Genomic DNA, 14,367 nt, shown 5'->3' on the forward strand with positions numbered 1-14,367 from the left:
TCACTTGCAGGTGAAGAAATATAAAGGAGATGAGCTGAAAAGTTTCATCTCTGACAACTGCTTTCCCAGTTTGGTGTCAGATCACTGGCAAAAGGAAAAAGAAAGAGAGAAGAAGAAAGGAAGAGAAGAGAAAGAAGGAAAGGAAGTAATTTTCATAAAATTCAACTTCCTGTGGGGAGTCATTGGAATAAAACAAAGGGATGATTGAATATCATCTCACAATGTCACCATCTCCTCACAACAACCCTGATGCGGCCCCAACATTGCCCTCATGTAAAGATGAGAATAAACAGGTTTGGAAAGGCTAAGTGACTTGCCCAAGGTCACACACTCAGTGATGCAGCCTAGTTTTGCACCCAAGTTTGTTGACCCCAGAGCTTCATTTTTTTAAGGTCGTAAGAGCCTCAGAAAATGCATCTCTCTTAACCTCTCCATGTCCTCAACAATTCTGAGCTGCCTCAGACGTCCTCATCACTCCTGGATACACAATGACAATTGCCTGCCTTTCTCCAGAGTGCCAGAAACTTCTAACAAAAATCCCCAACCTCCTCCTGATTCCTGATTCAGTGGAAACCTCAGCCCTTACCTCCTCAATCTCTCCAAGGTGTCTGACCTTTCATCACCCCTACCTTCTGAAGCTCACCCTTCCCTCAGTTTCCATGACACCACCTTCTCCTATTTTCCTCCCTCTTTTCTGGCCTCTCCTTGATTTGTCTTCCTACCTCCTCAAGCTGCCTGTCCCTTCAACAGCAATGGATCCCACAACTCTATGCTTCACCATCTGTCACCATATACATCCTTGAAGAGTTCACCCTATCTGTGGACTCCACCACCATCCTCACCCTGACACTTCCCAGATCCATGGCTCTAGCCCAAAATCCACTCTAGAGCCTGCTGGACCCCACTGGAACATTCCACCTTAAGCTCTAGAGAGCCCAAGCCAATCTTAGGTTCCACACCCATCCTTGAAAATCAGACCTACAATAACAAAACCCACTCTCTGCCTGTATTCCCCATCTCAATTAAAAGTACCACCACCCCCACACTTGCCCTGCCAGAAATCTGAAAGAACTCCTCAACTCCCTCCTCCCCTCTCCTCCCCACCCCATTTCTCAGCTGCCATTGCCACGGGTTTTCTATGGACAAGATCTTGCCCACTCTGGTCCAGCCTTCCTCTTCATTCCCACTGCTACCACCTCAGCTAAGTGTGCACCAGCTTTCACTCAGGCCACAGGGAGGGGCCTCTCCACTGAATTCCAGGGCACCACCCTTCCAATCCAGCTTCTCTCTCCCTATCAGAGCAATCTTTCTTAAATGAGTATCTGATCATTTCACTCCCTTCCTGAAAGCCCTTCAATGACTGCCTACAGAATAACATTCAGATTCTTTGGCCTACAAGGCCTTCATTCTCTCCCTGCCACCTTCCCAGCCTATCACCCATGCACGCACTGCGCAATGTCAGAAATGCACACTGTGATTCCCCCAGGATACTGAGTGTGCCTTATGCTCACCATTCCCCGTTCCTGGGAGGCCGATGCTTCACCGCAATGCTCCTACTCACTCTGTCAAAGCCAGCTCAAGCCTCACCTCTCTGTTCACCACCTCCAGCAGCCTCCATAGCCCATGGTCCAGCATTTAATATGCTGCACCCTAACTCTTTGGTTTCTTGTCTATCTCCAATACTAGGCTGGGAGTTACTCTAGGGCAGGAATTTTTAGTCTTTTTCATATCTTGGTTATAAGGTGGCATAGAACTGTGGCTGGTACATGAGTGGGAATCCAAAGTGCTTATGGAATATGAATATGACAGGAAAAAACATAAATAAAATATTAGCAAACTGAATCCAGCAGCATATTAAAAAAATATGCTGTGACCAAGTTGGGTTTATTATGAGAATGCAAGGATGGTTCATTATCAGGAAAGCAATGATAACATTTCACAATGTTAATAGATTTAGGGAGAAAAATCATATGATCATCTCCCTAGATACTGAAGAGACATCTGACAAAATATGACACCCATTTCTGACTAAAAATACTAGATAAAATAGGAACTGATAGATACCTTCCTTAACTTTAAAAAATATATATAGACCTCAGTCCAAAGGTCAACATCTTATTTAGTGGAAAAAGCTATACATATGCCCACCATACATTACCATTTAACATTGTCTTGGAAGCATAAATCAATATAACAAACAAGAGAGAACCACTAGAGGAATAAAAATAGCAAAGGAGAAGAGTGATGATATCTCTATTCACAAACGAAAATCCAAGAATACTAATTTAAAAGCTAATGAACACAGTAATAGAATCTAATAACAGGATATACAATTAATATACTATCCTTACATATTAACAACTATCAATTAGAAGAGATAAGGGAAGCGAAAAACTCATTTGTAAAAGCAACAAAAGGTATTTTTAATACCTAAAAATAAATTTAACAAGAAATGGGCAAAGCCTCTATGAGAAAAGCATTTAAAATTACTGAAAAGTAGATGTGTTCAAACGGAAAGACATTCCATGTTCTCAGGAAGGAGTCAACATCATAAAGATGCCACAAATCCCCCAGGGTTAATATATAAACTTAATATGGTCCCAATTTTTAAAAATTTTATGGAGTTAGGCAAGTTGATCCTAAAGTTCATATGGGAAAATAGTCAGGAAGTATAACTAGAAAGCTACTAGGAAGGAAAGGCATTATTTGGGAAAGAGAGAAAGCCAGTGTTACCAAATACTAAAACATGGTATAAAGCTTCTATAATTAAAATAGTGTGGAATTAGTACATGACAAGACAGATAAATGGGACATAACAGAAGTTCCCAGAAGTAGACCCAACTACTGAAAATCTGGCTTATAATCATGGATATTTCAAATCAAATGGGGGAAAGACATATATGTTAACAGAGAGTTTGGAGACAACTGGATAGACGTTTAGAAAAGGGCAAAATTTATCCACACCTCTCAATATACACCAAAATAATCTCTCAATGGATCAGAGATATAACTATTAAAAGGGAAATCTTACAAATATTCAAAGAAAATATAGGTGGATTCCTTTATAACCTGGAAAAGGTAGACAGACAACTTTTCTAACCAAAATCAAAATCCAATTTTCTTAGATGGGTCCTAGAACATCCCAAAGGCAATGGAAAGTAGGAGGATGATTTACTATTTTGATAAATATTTCAAAAGTAATTTAGGAACAGAGATGTATTCTCTGTCCTTTTGCACCTATACAAATACAGTTTTATTTCTGATTGGTGCATGTGAGCCTGAAAGATCAATGGGAGCCCATTCTAAACAGTGCTCCTTTGCCACGATAAGACCACACAGAAGATAGTTTTTAATAAAGGAAAGATTCTTATGATTAGCCTGTGACTCAAGACAATGATAAAAAGGAAATTAGCTTTGTATTCCTGAAAATAGACTGGAAACCCTCACAGACAGCCCAGTGCAATCTCCACCGGGACAAAACAGAGTCAAGTCTGGCAACCCTGCTGTCTCAGCATTGAAGGTCCAGCTGAAGAATTCAATCTCTCCAGCGGTCCCCAAGGGCCCCTCAGGCAGGGCTTTCGAGAAGGGCTGGCAAGAGTCTCAGTCACGAGAATGTAAGGATAAGGAAGTTCCTTTGACCCTCTCCAATACATTCCAGTCAAGAAAATTACTCAGCTCAGGATCCTGAAAACCTCACATATTTTCCCCCAACTCTGAAAGTGACGTCACCAGGAAAAATAATCCCAACCTTCTCCCTCAAGCAAGGGTCTCCCACTCAGGCAGTTGTATCAATAGTGTATTAACATTAATTAATTAGTAGTTTAATAATATTAATATCCCCTCAATGGCTTTGGAAGGGAAACATTCTTGGATTTCGCTGGTCCCTGTATCTTTATTCATGCTTCCTTTTGTGACCTGGACCACATCAATCACCTGGAATTCCAGGGTAAAGGAAAAAAATCAGGTTCATCTTCATTTTGCCATGAGATTTTATGTATGTATATGTTTGTGTATCTTAGTACAATGCCTAGCATATACTAGATGATAATTGCCAGCCATTTTTTGTCATCATTATTACTAGATAACATTAGTTATCATTATTACCATCACCATTATTATCAGCTGATGAATGGCTCAGTTTGATCTGTGATATAATGCCAAAGAGCAACTAATGTTGCCTATTTCATTGACTTAATCCTGCCAAATTCTGACAAATTACCAGCCTCAGCCATTTAAAAAATCACATTTCTAATGCAATAATCCTATCTGCAATGAGTGTGGAAGAAATTACTACAGGCCAGGGATTTTTACAAAGTGAATTAAATCACTATAAAAACTGACCATGCTGGTTCACAATTAAAAGTCTGGTAGAATGAAATGCCATTCATTATTCCATAGCTTACTAATAAGCCTTAAAGAAGATATTACTGCTCACACGTCTCTACTGGGAATGTTTTTATAATCCCTAAAATGTTTCATAAATGCTTTAATGACAAATGCTACAGGACTTTTTCACTACTCATATTATCTATTAGCTGATCCCTTATCTAAAATATTTCCAAAATGGAAGTTTCAAATGAAGCATAACCATGTGTTCTTAGAAGATTTCAGATAGAATTTTCTCATAGCTAGTAAGTATTTAAAACTCAATAATTATTTATAAACAGTTTTACATTGGCTTCTAAAGGGTCTTTTTTTTAATGGAGTTATTTTTTTCATACCCCTGTTTTGGAACTGAAAAAATACAGAAAAAATATATGTTATGTGTGTATATATATATGTATTCCCAAGTCTAGACTTACTTTCGGCCTGGCTATTTAGAGCCTTGTTTGGTGTTCTTAAAACCGCTGACACATTCCTTTCTTTAATCTCTGTGATTCCTGGCCACTCTTCTTAGTATATCTGGCTAATCCTCCTGATATTTCTGAGTCATAAATGAACCCAGAATATATGACCAGGGAAAATTCAGCTAGGAATGTAGTTCTGCACTGTTTTTTACATAAAAGATTTTCTTGTATTGATATAGAAATGAGCAGATGTCTGATAACCTTCTGCCAACCTGGAATTTTTTGCTTACTCCAGGGAGTTCTTAGGGGCTAATGTTTCATAGGGTTTACGCTGTCCATTCAAAAACTCTGTCACAGACCTCAAAAGGATCTAGGACAGCCCCCAACTGTGAGATTTGTTCTTTGGTACCTGTTTCTGGCTTGGTACCTCAACTGTGAATAGAGCAGGAAAGATGCTTTTGCCGATGGATATGAAATGGCTTTACATTTATACACGGGCATGCTACAATGGGTAAAAGGACTGATTTCACTTAAAATCCCAAGACTTTAAAAAACCACATCAATTTTATCTGACCACTTTCACTTACTAGCCCTAGAAAAGAAATAAACCCAGTAAGTTACTCCTTTTTTTTTTTTTTTTTCACTGACTGAAGTGATACAAGTCAATCCAAATGATTTACAGTCTGCGCCAAGTAAAAAACTTGACTCACTCAGGTGTTGCTATTTGAAAGGCTGATGCAACGCATCAAGGAGGGCTTGGTAACCCACTCCAGTATTCTCGCCTGGAGAATCCCATGGACTGTAGCCCACCAGGCTCTTCTGTTCGTGGGGCTGCAAAGAGTTGGACATTGCTGAGCGACTAAGCACAGCACCTGCAGGGCATCATTAAGAGTGACGTGAGCTCACAGTTGCCCCTTCTGCATCCCCAGGTCTGTTTCATTCCTAAACCTGCCTCTACGCTTTTCTCTTCCCAGAAACCACAAACTCAGTGCATGGGAAACCAAACCCACTAGCATCTTTCTTCTGAAAAGAAGAAAATGTCAAGAGTTTATTGAGGGAGGACCCTTTCGTAACTGCCTTCAGGGTACGCTGCTTGATTATTTGTATTTTGTATTCTAATTTGCATTGCAAGTCCTTGAGATCATGAATTTGATTTCCAGCTTCTTCAATGCCCTCCAAGTCCAGGATATATTCTCTTAGGTCATTCTTGTTAATATTTTAATACTGTTTAGAGCTTCTAAAGAAAGAAGGAAGTTCTAATGCTGCTTCCAGACTTCCTGCTACTCTGGAAGAGCAAGATTCAGTGGCATACAAGAAAGACCACAGGCTTCATATTCCGTCAAATCTCAGTGCAGCGATGACTAAGCTGAGAAAGGCTGGGAAAGTTACTAAACTTCTTTGGAAATCAGTTGGCTCATTTACAGCATCCAGATGATAACACTTGATGCCTACAGTTATTCCAGTGAGACACTATTTGTAAAGAGTATGCCACACAGCAGGTGTTCAATGAATTGTGTTGTATTACATGCATGCTCAGTCTTTTGTGGGCTCTGCGGACTCTTTGGGCTGTAGCCCACCAGGCTCCTCTATCTGTAGGATTTTTCTTCTGAGTTCCTTTCAAATCTGTCTCACCTCCCATTTCCTGCCTCAGTTAACACTACCCACCCCACCCCCAGTTACCTAAGCTAGAAACCTCCAAGTCCTGTCACCCTCTGCCAAGAAGCCTCATTATCCAATGTCACATGACTAGTACTGAACACGCTCAGAACAGGGTGTCCAGACTTCAGGCCACCAGAGTGAGTGTCTAGCTCTTGGGACCAGCCTGACAGCCCTGCATGGGCTCACCAGCACTTCACCTCCCCTTCTTAACCAACTGTTTCAGAGACAAAACTGGGGGACTCCAGCAGCGCTTGCTCTCTACCGATGGGCTCAATGTGACAATTTAGATGGCAGTATGGTATTTGGGAAAAGTACTGACGGAGGCAGATATTGAAAGTGGATATTTTGTAAGAAGAGCCCTAAATTCGGTGAAACATAAATCCCACACAATCTTGTCTAGTTAATAATCATAAACATTCCCGTCTTTCTCTGAAGAATGTAAGCACTTTTCAAACCTTATCGAAAATAATTTCTTGACAGTGTAATCATTTGAAAGGTCACCTACAGTCTGAATCATTTTTTTCCTTTACACCAAGGAAAAAAATGGGAAAGTTAAAAATACAGAGAAAAACTGATTTACTCACGGTCACAAAATAAATCAGTGATAGAGAGAGAACCAAAGCCAACTCTACTCTAAAATAATAAGGTTCCTGGATGTGCTATTCTGCCTTTCACTTTAAAATGCTTACCTAGGAGACTTTTCATACCTCTTCATAGAATGTAGTACTCTATGTAAGAAATGAGTCCCCATGTACAGCTAAAAATCTTGTGAATTATGAACATGTTTGCTAATTACCCCTCAAAAACATGCCTTTATCTTTCAGACCCTTACTCTTCAGGGCAAACTACTTGTTGGAGTCACAATGACATCTCTTGTTCTAATGAAAATTAACTCTTTCTGGGCCAGAGGGTGATAGAGGTCCACATTTCGCTCATAAATCTGGCTCTGGGAAGAAGAAAGGCCTTGTGTCAGAGTTACATGGGCCTCCATCCATGATGCTTGAGAGAACACAATATTTGTTTGGTTAAAATACTGCAAATTTCAAAGGTGTAATGAAAATATTACCTAGTCTGAGGGCACCAATATTTTAAAAAGAAAAAAAACCCTAAAATGACTATTCCCAGAGACAGCCAGAGGATTTGTATTTAAAATCCTGGCCCCATACCTCTTTACTAACAGTGAGGTCATCTGAGAAACACTTGCTTCTGGCTGAGTCGTGTGCTCTCCTTTGCACTAAATGTCATATATCACTGTGCCATATCGCATCTAAAACTGCAAGCAAATTCATGTGTGCACTTAAAGTGACCCCATGTGACTGCCCCCAAGACTGACAGCTCTCTTCCTGAGAGAAGAGATTGGATCATTGTAAGTTGGTGTAGAGCATTGAGGGTCCCCAGATCCAACGTTTCTTCTGTAACCTTCACTGACAATGTCATCAGTTTCCTAGCATCAATTTTATTTCATCATGTAAATAAAACTGGCACATATATCAAGATGCCTTTTATTGCACTGAGAATGATTTTTCCAGGCTGCTTCAACAAAACCAAAAATCTACTTTGTCACATGACTCCACAAAATATGATGGATGCATTTAAGTTTCAACATTTGTTTCTTCTTCCTATAGATTTCCTTTCCTCCCACCACTTTTATAAAAAGAGTATATTGTCTTTGCACACAAGGAGCATGCAACAACACAAAGAAGCTACTGTAAGAACAGGTCTGCAAGAATGTTCTAGAATAAATTGGTAGGCTGCAACTTACTAGGATTGCCAAAAATCAGATACCATATATCTTTAAGAACCAAAGCTCTTAATAATTTACCAGCTGGTCCAGTCTGGTTATACAATCTTCTAGCACCCCACACTCGTCCTCTGTTGTACTCACCACAAATGGAAATAAATTGTGAGTTGTTCATTTTGTGGTCAACATCTCTATCCTCCATGAGAATACAAGCTCCATGTGGACAAGGACTGCAGGTACCTGTTATTTTATTGCTGTGCCTAACACAGTTCCTTGAATGCAGTAAAAAAATCAAAGAATACTGATAAACGATCACAAGAGTAAATAAATCTGTTACTGAAGAGCCGGTGTTAAATCAGAGGATAGGGCTTACAAAAGTGAAATAAGCTTTTAGAGTCCCTGAGATTTATTCTTGGGGGTGTCCTGACAGATTTATTATCAAACTACAAAAATGGCATACTGACAACAATCTACAAGTTAATTATTCTAGAGATAAATTCGGGATTCATAAAACCAATTCTCTTGGTGGCAATTTTCCACGTTTAAAATTTTACAACTTCTGTGGGTATTTGTTTAATTTAACCCTTGCATATGAAAACATCAGTGTGTGTGTTTGGATAAGCAGAAATGGCCAGCAGATGCATTTACTCCTAAACTCCACGACTCAGAATCACAACACTTTACTTCAAAAGTCACAGAACTATAAATCAGAAAATACCGCTGAACAGTGTCAGAATTCTCTACAGCAATTCACGCTGTTTTCTTGATATTTCTCTCTAACCGCTGATAAAAACTCTTTGAAGTGAAAGAGTAAATATTTTCATCTGATAGTACTTAGGCCCAACAGTGCAAATACAATTGCATTGTGTTACACTCTGGGGGCTCTGGACACACACAACGCTGGCAAGGTTGCCGTGGAGGAGCCAGCCTGCTCAGTGCTGGAGCAGACAGAAGGCAGCCGCGCTCAGAGAAGCTCCTCACCCCTTAGTGTTCCTCTGACAGACACACAGAGGTTGGGGGGAATGCTGGCTTTCCAGTGTGTGTTTCTGTTTGGTAGCCCTGGAAAGGAAGGGCCACAAATAGGCAATGGGAAATGCCAATTCCTAAATATCAGCCTGCTTTTACTACTCCCACCGAGACTTTTGTAAAGGATCATGAATGGGGGTGGGGAGAAAAATAAAAAGAGGGCTGGGAAGCGGGGGGAGGGGGACATTGGTGGGGGGGGAGTGGTAAGGAGGCAGGGGGCTGGGCGCCGAATACCAGCAGCTGGTGTCAGTATGTCCCGGGCCCAACACGCGGCTAAGGTCTGTGGACACTCCGGGGACGAGGGTCTCGGGGAAAGGTGGCACTGCGCGGGTCCATCCGGATAGCTGGGCGGGTGCTGGGGGCACAGAAAGGGCTCTGGGAAGTGGAGGGAGGCAGGAAGGATAACCTGGGCAACCCAGCTGGACAGCGAGGCCTGGAACCACGCACGCACCATCCACGCAATGTGCCCGAGGAAGGTCTGGCGGCGTAGACCGCGGGATCGCCCCCCGAGGCCCGGAGCTGTCCCTGCGGAGCCAACGACCCGTCTGCAATTGAGTATCGCCTGGCGCTGCAGCCCCCCCACCCCCGCCCCCGGCCGCGGCGCGCGCAGCGGGGGCCCGCCCAGCCGCGTCCTGTCCCCGGCGGCGCTCACCTTGCTCGGGAAAGGCCCCGGGAGAAGCAGCTTCAGAGCCTGCCTCTTCAGCTCCACCAGGCGGGCGTTGCAATTCTCGCACCAGACGCCGCGGTCTGATCCGGGGGAGGAGCCGCCGCCGCTGCCCGAGCCCGGGGAGCCCGTGCCGAAGCCTGGCGAGCCGCCAAGGGAGCCTGGCGAGCTGGTGCCAATGCCCGGGGAGGCGGGGCCCGGGGAGCCCGTGAAGGAGCTCGGGGACGAAGTACCTGAGCCCGGGGACGGGGTCCCAGACGAGCCGAGCGCCGAGCCCGCGCCCTCGGGGGTGGGCCGGCTCCCGGCGCGGGACTCTTCGTATGCTTTCCGGTACCAGCTCTCGGGGGAGAAGGGCGCCGCGGGCTTGGTGGGCGAGCAGACTTCATTCACCTGCAGGGGAGACACGCGGGTGTCAGGGGCCGCCGGGCTCCCGCGCCCCGGCCCAGGGCCACCCTCCGGCCTGCCCGGGGATCTGTGTTCCATCGAAGGCGCCGGCCCAGCGCCAATAGGGGCGCGTTCGGGACCGCTCCGGGTCCTGCGGCCAAATCTGACTCCATCTGTCTGGTTAATTGTCTTTAAGTGAATCCTCGTCGCCCGGGTGTCCCCTGCACCGGTTCCCGAGCGCCGGCGGACTCCTCCGATCTGGAGGATAGAGACTCGCTCGCTCAGGGAATTTCAATGGTTTCTGCAGAGGAACCCACCGATTCAGCTCCCCGCGCTTTTGAACCCGGCACCCATCCCAGAAGGAGCCCACGTTTAAGATTCTGTAAGACTATGGGGGGGGGGGGGGCGGAGTGACTGTGATTTTTGGATTTGTATTAATTCGGGGTACAGCCCTCTAGATCCTGAAGGTAAATGAAAGGTTTTCCTGATTCCAGGGAAACGATCCCTAAGAGCTGCGGAGATTTCGTGGGAAACCCTCCCATTCGACTTAACTCTGCTTGGAAGTCAGGAATGCTGCAAAAGTTAGGGATGCGGGGAAGAGGAGGAACGAGAGGGCTGCAAAAATTCCGAGGGCAAGGCGAGTGTGCGGGCGTCCTCGCGGGCAGACCCGCCTCCGCGCGCGCACGCCTGGGCTGGCCGGGCCGAGGCGCCTCTGCAGCCGGAGGAGAGCTCGGAGCCGCCCTGCCCCGGCCGCACGTTACCCAGAAAGGGAGACCCGGGTCGGGAAAGAGTCTGGTAACACATCTCTGCATTAGACCCGTCACAACTTACCCCGTATTTCTTTCCCCTGGTGGAGACCGCAAGCCTCTCTTTATTCCCAGCTATCGAATTCATGGTGGCTTTTCCAGAGGAGAGTGTCTAAATGTTCCACCAACGCTACATCCAAAAGGTCTTCCAACCCAGATGGATGCCCAGTGGTAGGGGGCTGTCTCTTGGCCCTCAAGTCAAGGTTTCTTAATGGAGGGGTTGGGGGGACAAAAGCAGATGGACCCCAGAAGTAACAGCACTAATTTGCAGAAGGGTTGGAGTGCCTGGTTTATTCTTCTCTTCAAATAATGCTTTTCCTCCTCTTCTGCTTCCTCCAGTCACACGTTCTCTTTTCACGGTCACATCCAGATAATTGGCATTTTCCTTAGCCTAGTGAGTCCGTTTCCTCCACGAGGGAAAAGACGAGTACAATCGGGGCACACGGCAGCTGCCGAGGAGGTGGGCGAGACCCCCGCCTCGCCTACCGCCAGCGAACCGGCTGTGGGAACTTGCCTCCTTTCGCGGAGCTTGGTAACTGAGTTCAAAGAAATTCTCCCAAAATATAAAGATCCAGATCGGGGAGGAGCCTCGGCGTGTGGGGGAGCCAATATCCGCCGTCCCGCTTTGCCTGACAGTTGCGCGAGGGCAGAGAGGGGCGGCGGTGTGGCCCGGCCGGCGTCCGCGGTCAGGGCGCGCGTGTGCGCCCAGGCGCAGCGCGGAGCCTTGCGAACCGCGGCCCCGCCGGGGAGCCCGCCGCCTGGCTGCCGCCGCCGCCGCGCCAGCCGGGATCCATTTTATGTTGCGGCTCTCCTGCCTGACATTCCGAGGCCGAGAGCCGGGGGAGGGGGTCGTAAATCTCGCGCGGTGCGGGGAAGTTGCTGGTGAGTGGCCCGGGTCCAGGGCTCTAATGAAACAGCACTGCGCGAGACTGGAGCTGGGGGCAGAGCCGAGCGAGCGCAGCCGGACAGAAACGCGCCCGAGCTTCCCCGCCCCCAAGTTCTTTCTCTTCCTGGCAGGGCTTGCAGTTCTGCCTTTGAAACGCCTTGAAAGAGGGGTTGAGTCACAAACAAGTCCACAAATACGCCGAGTCCTCCCCCCGCCCTTTGTTCTCCTAGACCTGCCCTGCAAACCTTTTCTGGAATTGCCCTCCTAAGCCTGGCCGGCCGGGGGGCCACCCTCCCAAGCGCGGCAGGAGAACAGGGCCTTCGCCCCAGCCCGCCCGCGACCCAGTGTGCGCTCTGCCTCGCCGCCCAGGGCTGGGACGCACGAGCCCGGGGAGCCAGCGGGCAGCCGCCCGGCAGGGAAACTGAGGGACGGCGCGGGCCTGGAAGGGGGGTGTGTGCGAGCTGGCCTTGGCCTCGCCTCGGTCGGGGGTCCCTTCGGCACCCGATCCCGGCTCTTCCAGCAGGCAGGGTCCACCGGGTCCCGGGAGCACCCGGTCATCGCCCTCTCCAGTCCCCCTCCGGCCCCCGGCGCAGAGCCCAGAGCCCAGGAAGCCGGCATTTGCCGGGCTCCACACGTAGCTGCTCCAGGGTGTCATTTTTCATCTCCCGAGAGGACAAATCTTCTAGTGAGCCCGCAGGTCTGTTTTGTTGTGACCTTTAATTAACACCCCGTGAGACGCCTCTTGAAGGACCGGCCCCGCGCGGGTATCACGTGAGGTGTAATGGCATCTCCGCGCCCGGGAGGTACCCGGCCTGGGGGCAGGCGAGGGTGCAAAGGACGCCTGGGGCTTTCCAGCCTCTAGTTTCCCTCTGAGATACCGAGGGGGCAGGAAGACAATATCCTAGGGTGCTGGAACCCTGTGGAAGGGGCAACGCCCCCCACACCTGCTTTCCTCGGGGGAAAATTCCTCCGTGCATCCCTCGCGCTGCCATCCACCACCCTCCCCGCCCCCCGCCCTTCCCACCGCAGCCCTTGCGTGGGAATGTTTCACAGCCGCCACAGCGAGGTAAGAAGGTAAAAATGTAGATGTCGAAAACTGTGTGGAAGTTTCCATTACGTTCTTACTTCCATTTAAAAGTGGTCATATCAAGAGAAGAGGGGCAGGTCATATCAAGAGAAGAGGGGCAGGCACACCTCCGGGCAACTGCCTGCTTCCGTCCATATCTGTATTCCGCGCAGGTGCTGCGGAAAATAACATCGCCATTAGCTACGCACTGCTCATCTGCCGAAAAGCAGCACGTGGCCAGGTGAAACGGACCAGCCCGTGAGCCGCGGGTGGGGAAGGTGAGGTGTCGAGGGAGAGTACTGGGGAGCTGGGAGATTCACCTTGGGGACGGAGGAGACCAGAGGTGGTCTGATTTGCATCCCAAAGTAGCTGGGACTCAGAAGAGTGTTTGGTGAGCTGGGAGCGCCCTCTGTTGATCAAAGTTTGCAACAAGAAGCCCCGCAAGAGAGTTCGATATGAGGCTTTTAAAAAATGGATGTAAAATTTACATACCGTGAAATGCACAATTTTTATGTGTATAGTCTATTAATTTTGATAAATGTACACTCCCAGGTAAGGCATCACCTCAATCAAGTTATATATCTCCATCACTCCAGAAAGTTCATACCTGTGCCTTCCCAGGTGATTCCAATCCGTCATGTAAAATCACAGTTCTGATTTCTGTTGTATCACCATGGATTAGTTTTACCTGACTGCGAAGTTGTTGAGCTACATGTTGTTGATAGTACGGGTCTGTTTTCTGTGTGTATTCTGTTTTTCATTCCTGTCTCTCCGGCCTTCTTTTTGTTGATTGAATTGTTTAGTATTCCGCTTTCACCCCTCTATTAGCCTTTTAACTGTTCAGTTCAGTCACTCACTCGTGTCGGACTCAGCGACCCCATGGACTGCAGCACCCCAGGCCTCCCTGTCCATCAATAACTCCCAGAGCTTGCTCAAACTCACGTCCATCGAGTTGGTGATGTCATCCAGCCATCTTATTCTCTGTGTTCCCTTCTCCACCTGCCTTCAATCTTTCCCAGCATCAGGGTCTTTTCCACTGAGTCAGTTCTTTCCATCCAAAGTACTGGAGTTTCAGCTTCAACATCAGTCCTTCCAATGAACACTCAGGACTGATCTGAGTGTTGGACTCAGATGGACTGGTTGGATCTCCTTGTAGTCCAAGGGACTCTCAAGAGTCTTCTCAACACCCCAGTTCAAAAGCATCAATTCTTCAGCGCTCAGCCTTCTTTTTTTTTTTTTTTTTTTTATTCATTTATTTTTATTATTTGGAGGCTAATTGCTTTACAATATTGTAGTGGGTTTTGTCATACATTGACATGAATCAGCCATGGAGTTACATGTATTCCCC

The 14,367-nt window shown here is 46.8% G+C and overlaps 1 protein-coding gene across 1 annotated transcript in view; it reads right to left on the bottom strand.

Annotated features, from left to right (window-relative positions):
- The window catches only part of KIF26B (kinesin family member 26B), a 496,587-nt gene extending 484,823 nt beyond the window's left edge, over positions 1-11,764 (bottom strand). Inside the window, exons 1-2 of the mRNA XM_065935600.1 lie at positions 11,093-11,764; positions 9,866-10,267 (exon numbers count right to left, since the gene is read on the bottom strand). Of these exons, the coding sequence (XP_065791672.1) occupies positions 9,866-10,267; positions 11,093-11,155 (465 nt within the window). The 5' untranslated portion in view covers positions 11,156-11,764. The remainder of the gene's footprint in view (positions 1-9,865; positions 10,268-11,092) is intronic.
- Between the last annotated feature and the right edge of the window lie 2,603 nt (positions 11,765-14,367).

Source organism: Muntiacus reevesi, chromosome 5, assembly GCF_963930625.1.
Source record: "Muntiacus reevesi chromosome 5, mMunRee1.1, whole genome shotgun sequence".
Classification (NCBI taxonomy): Eukaryota; Metazoa; Chordata; class Mammalia; order Artiodactyla; family Cervidae; genus Muntiacus; species Muntiacus reevesi.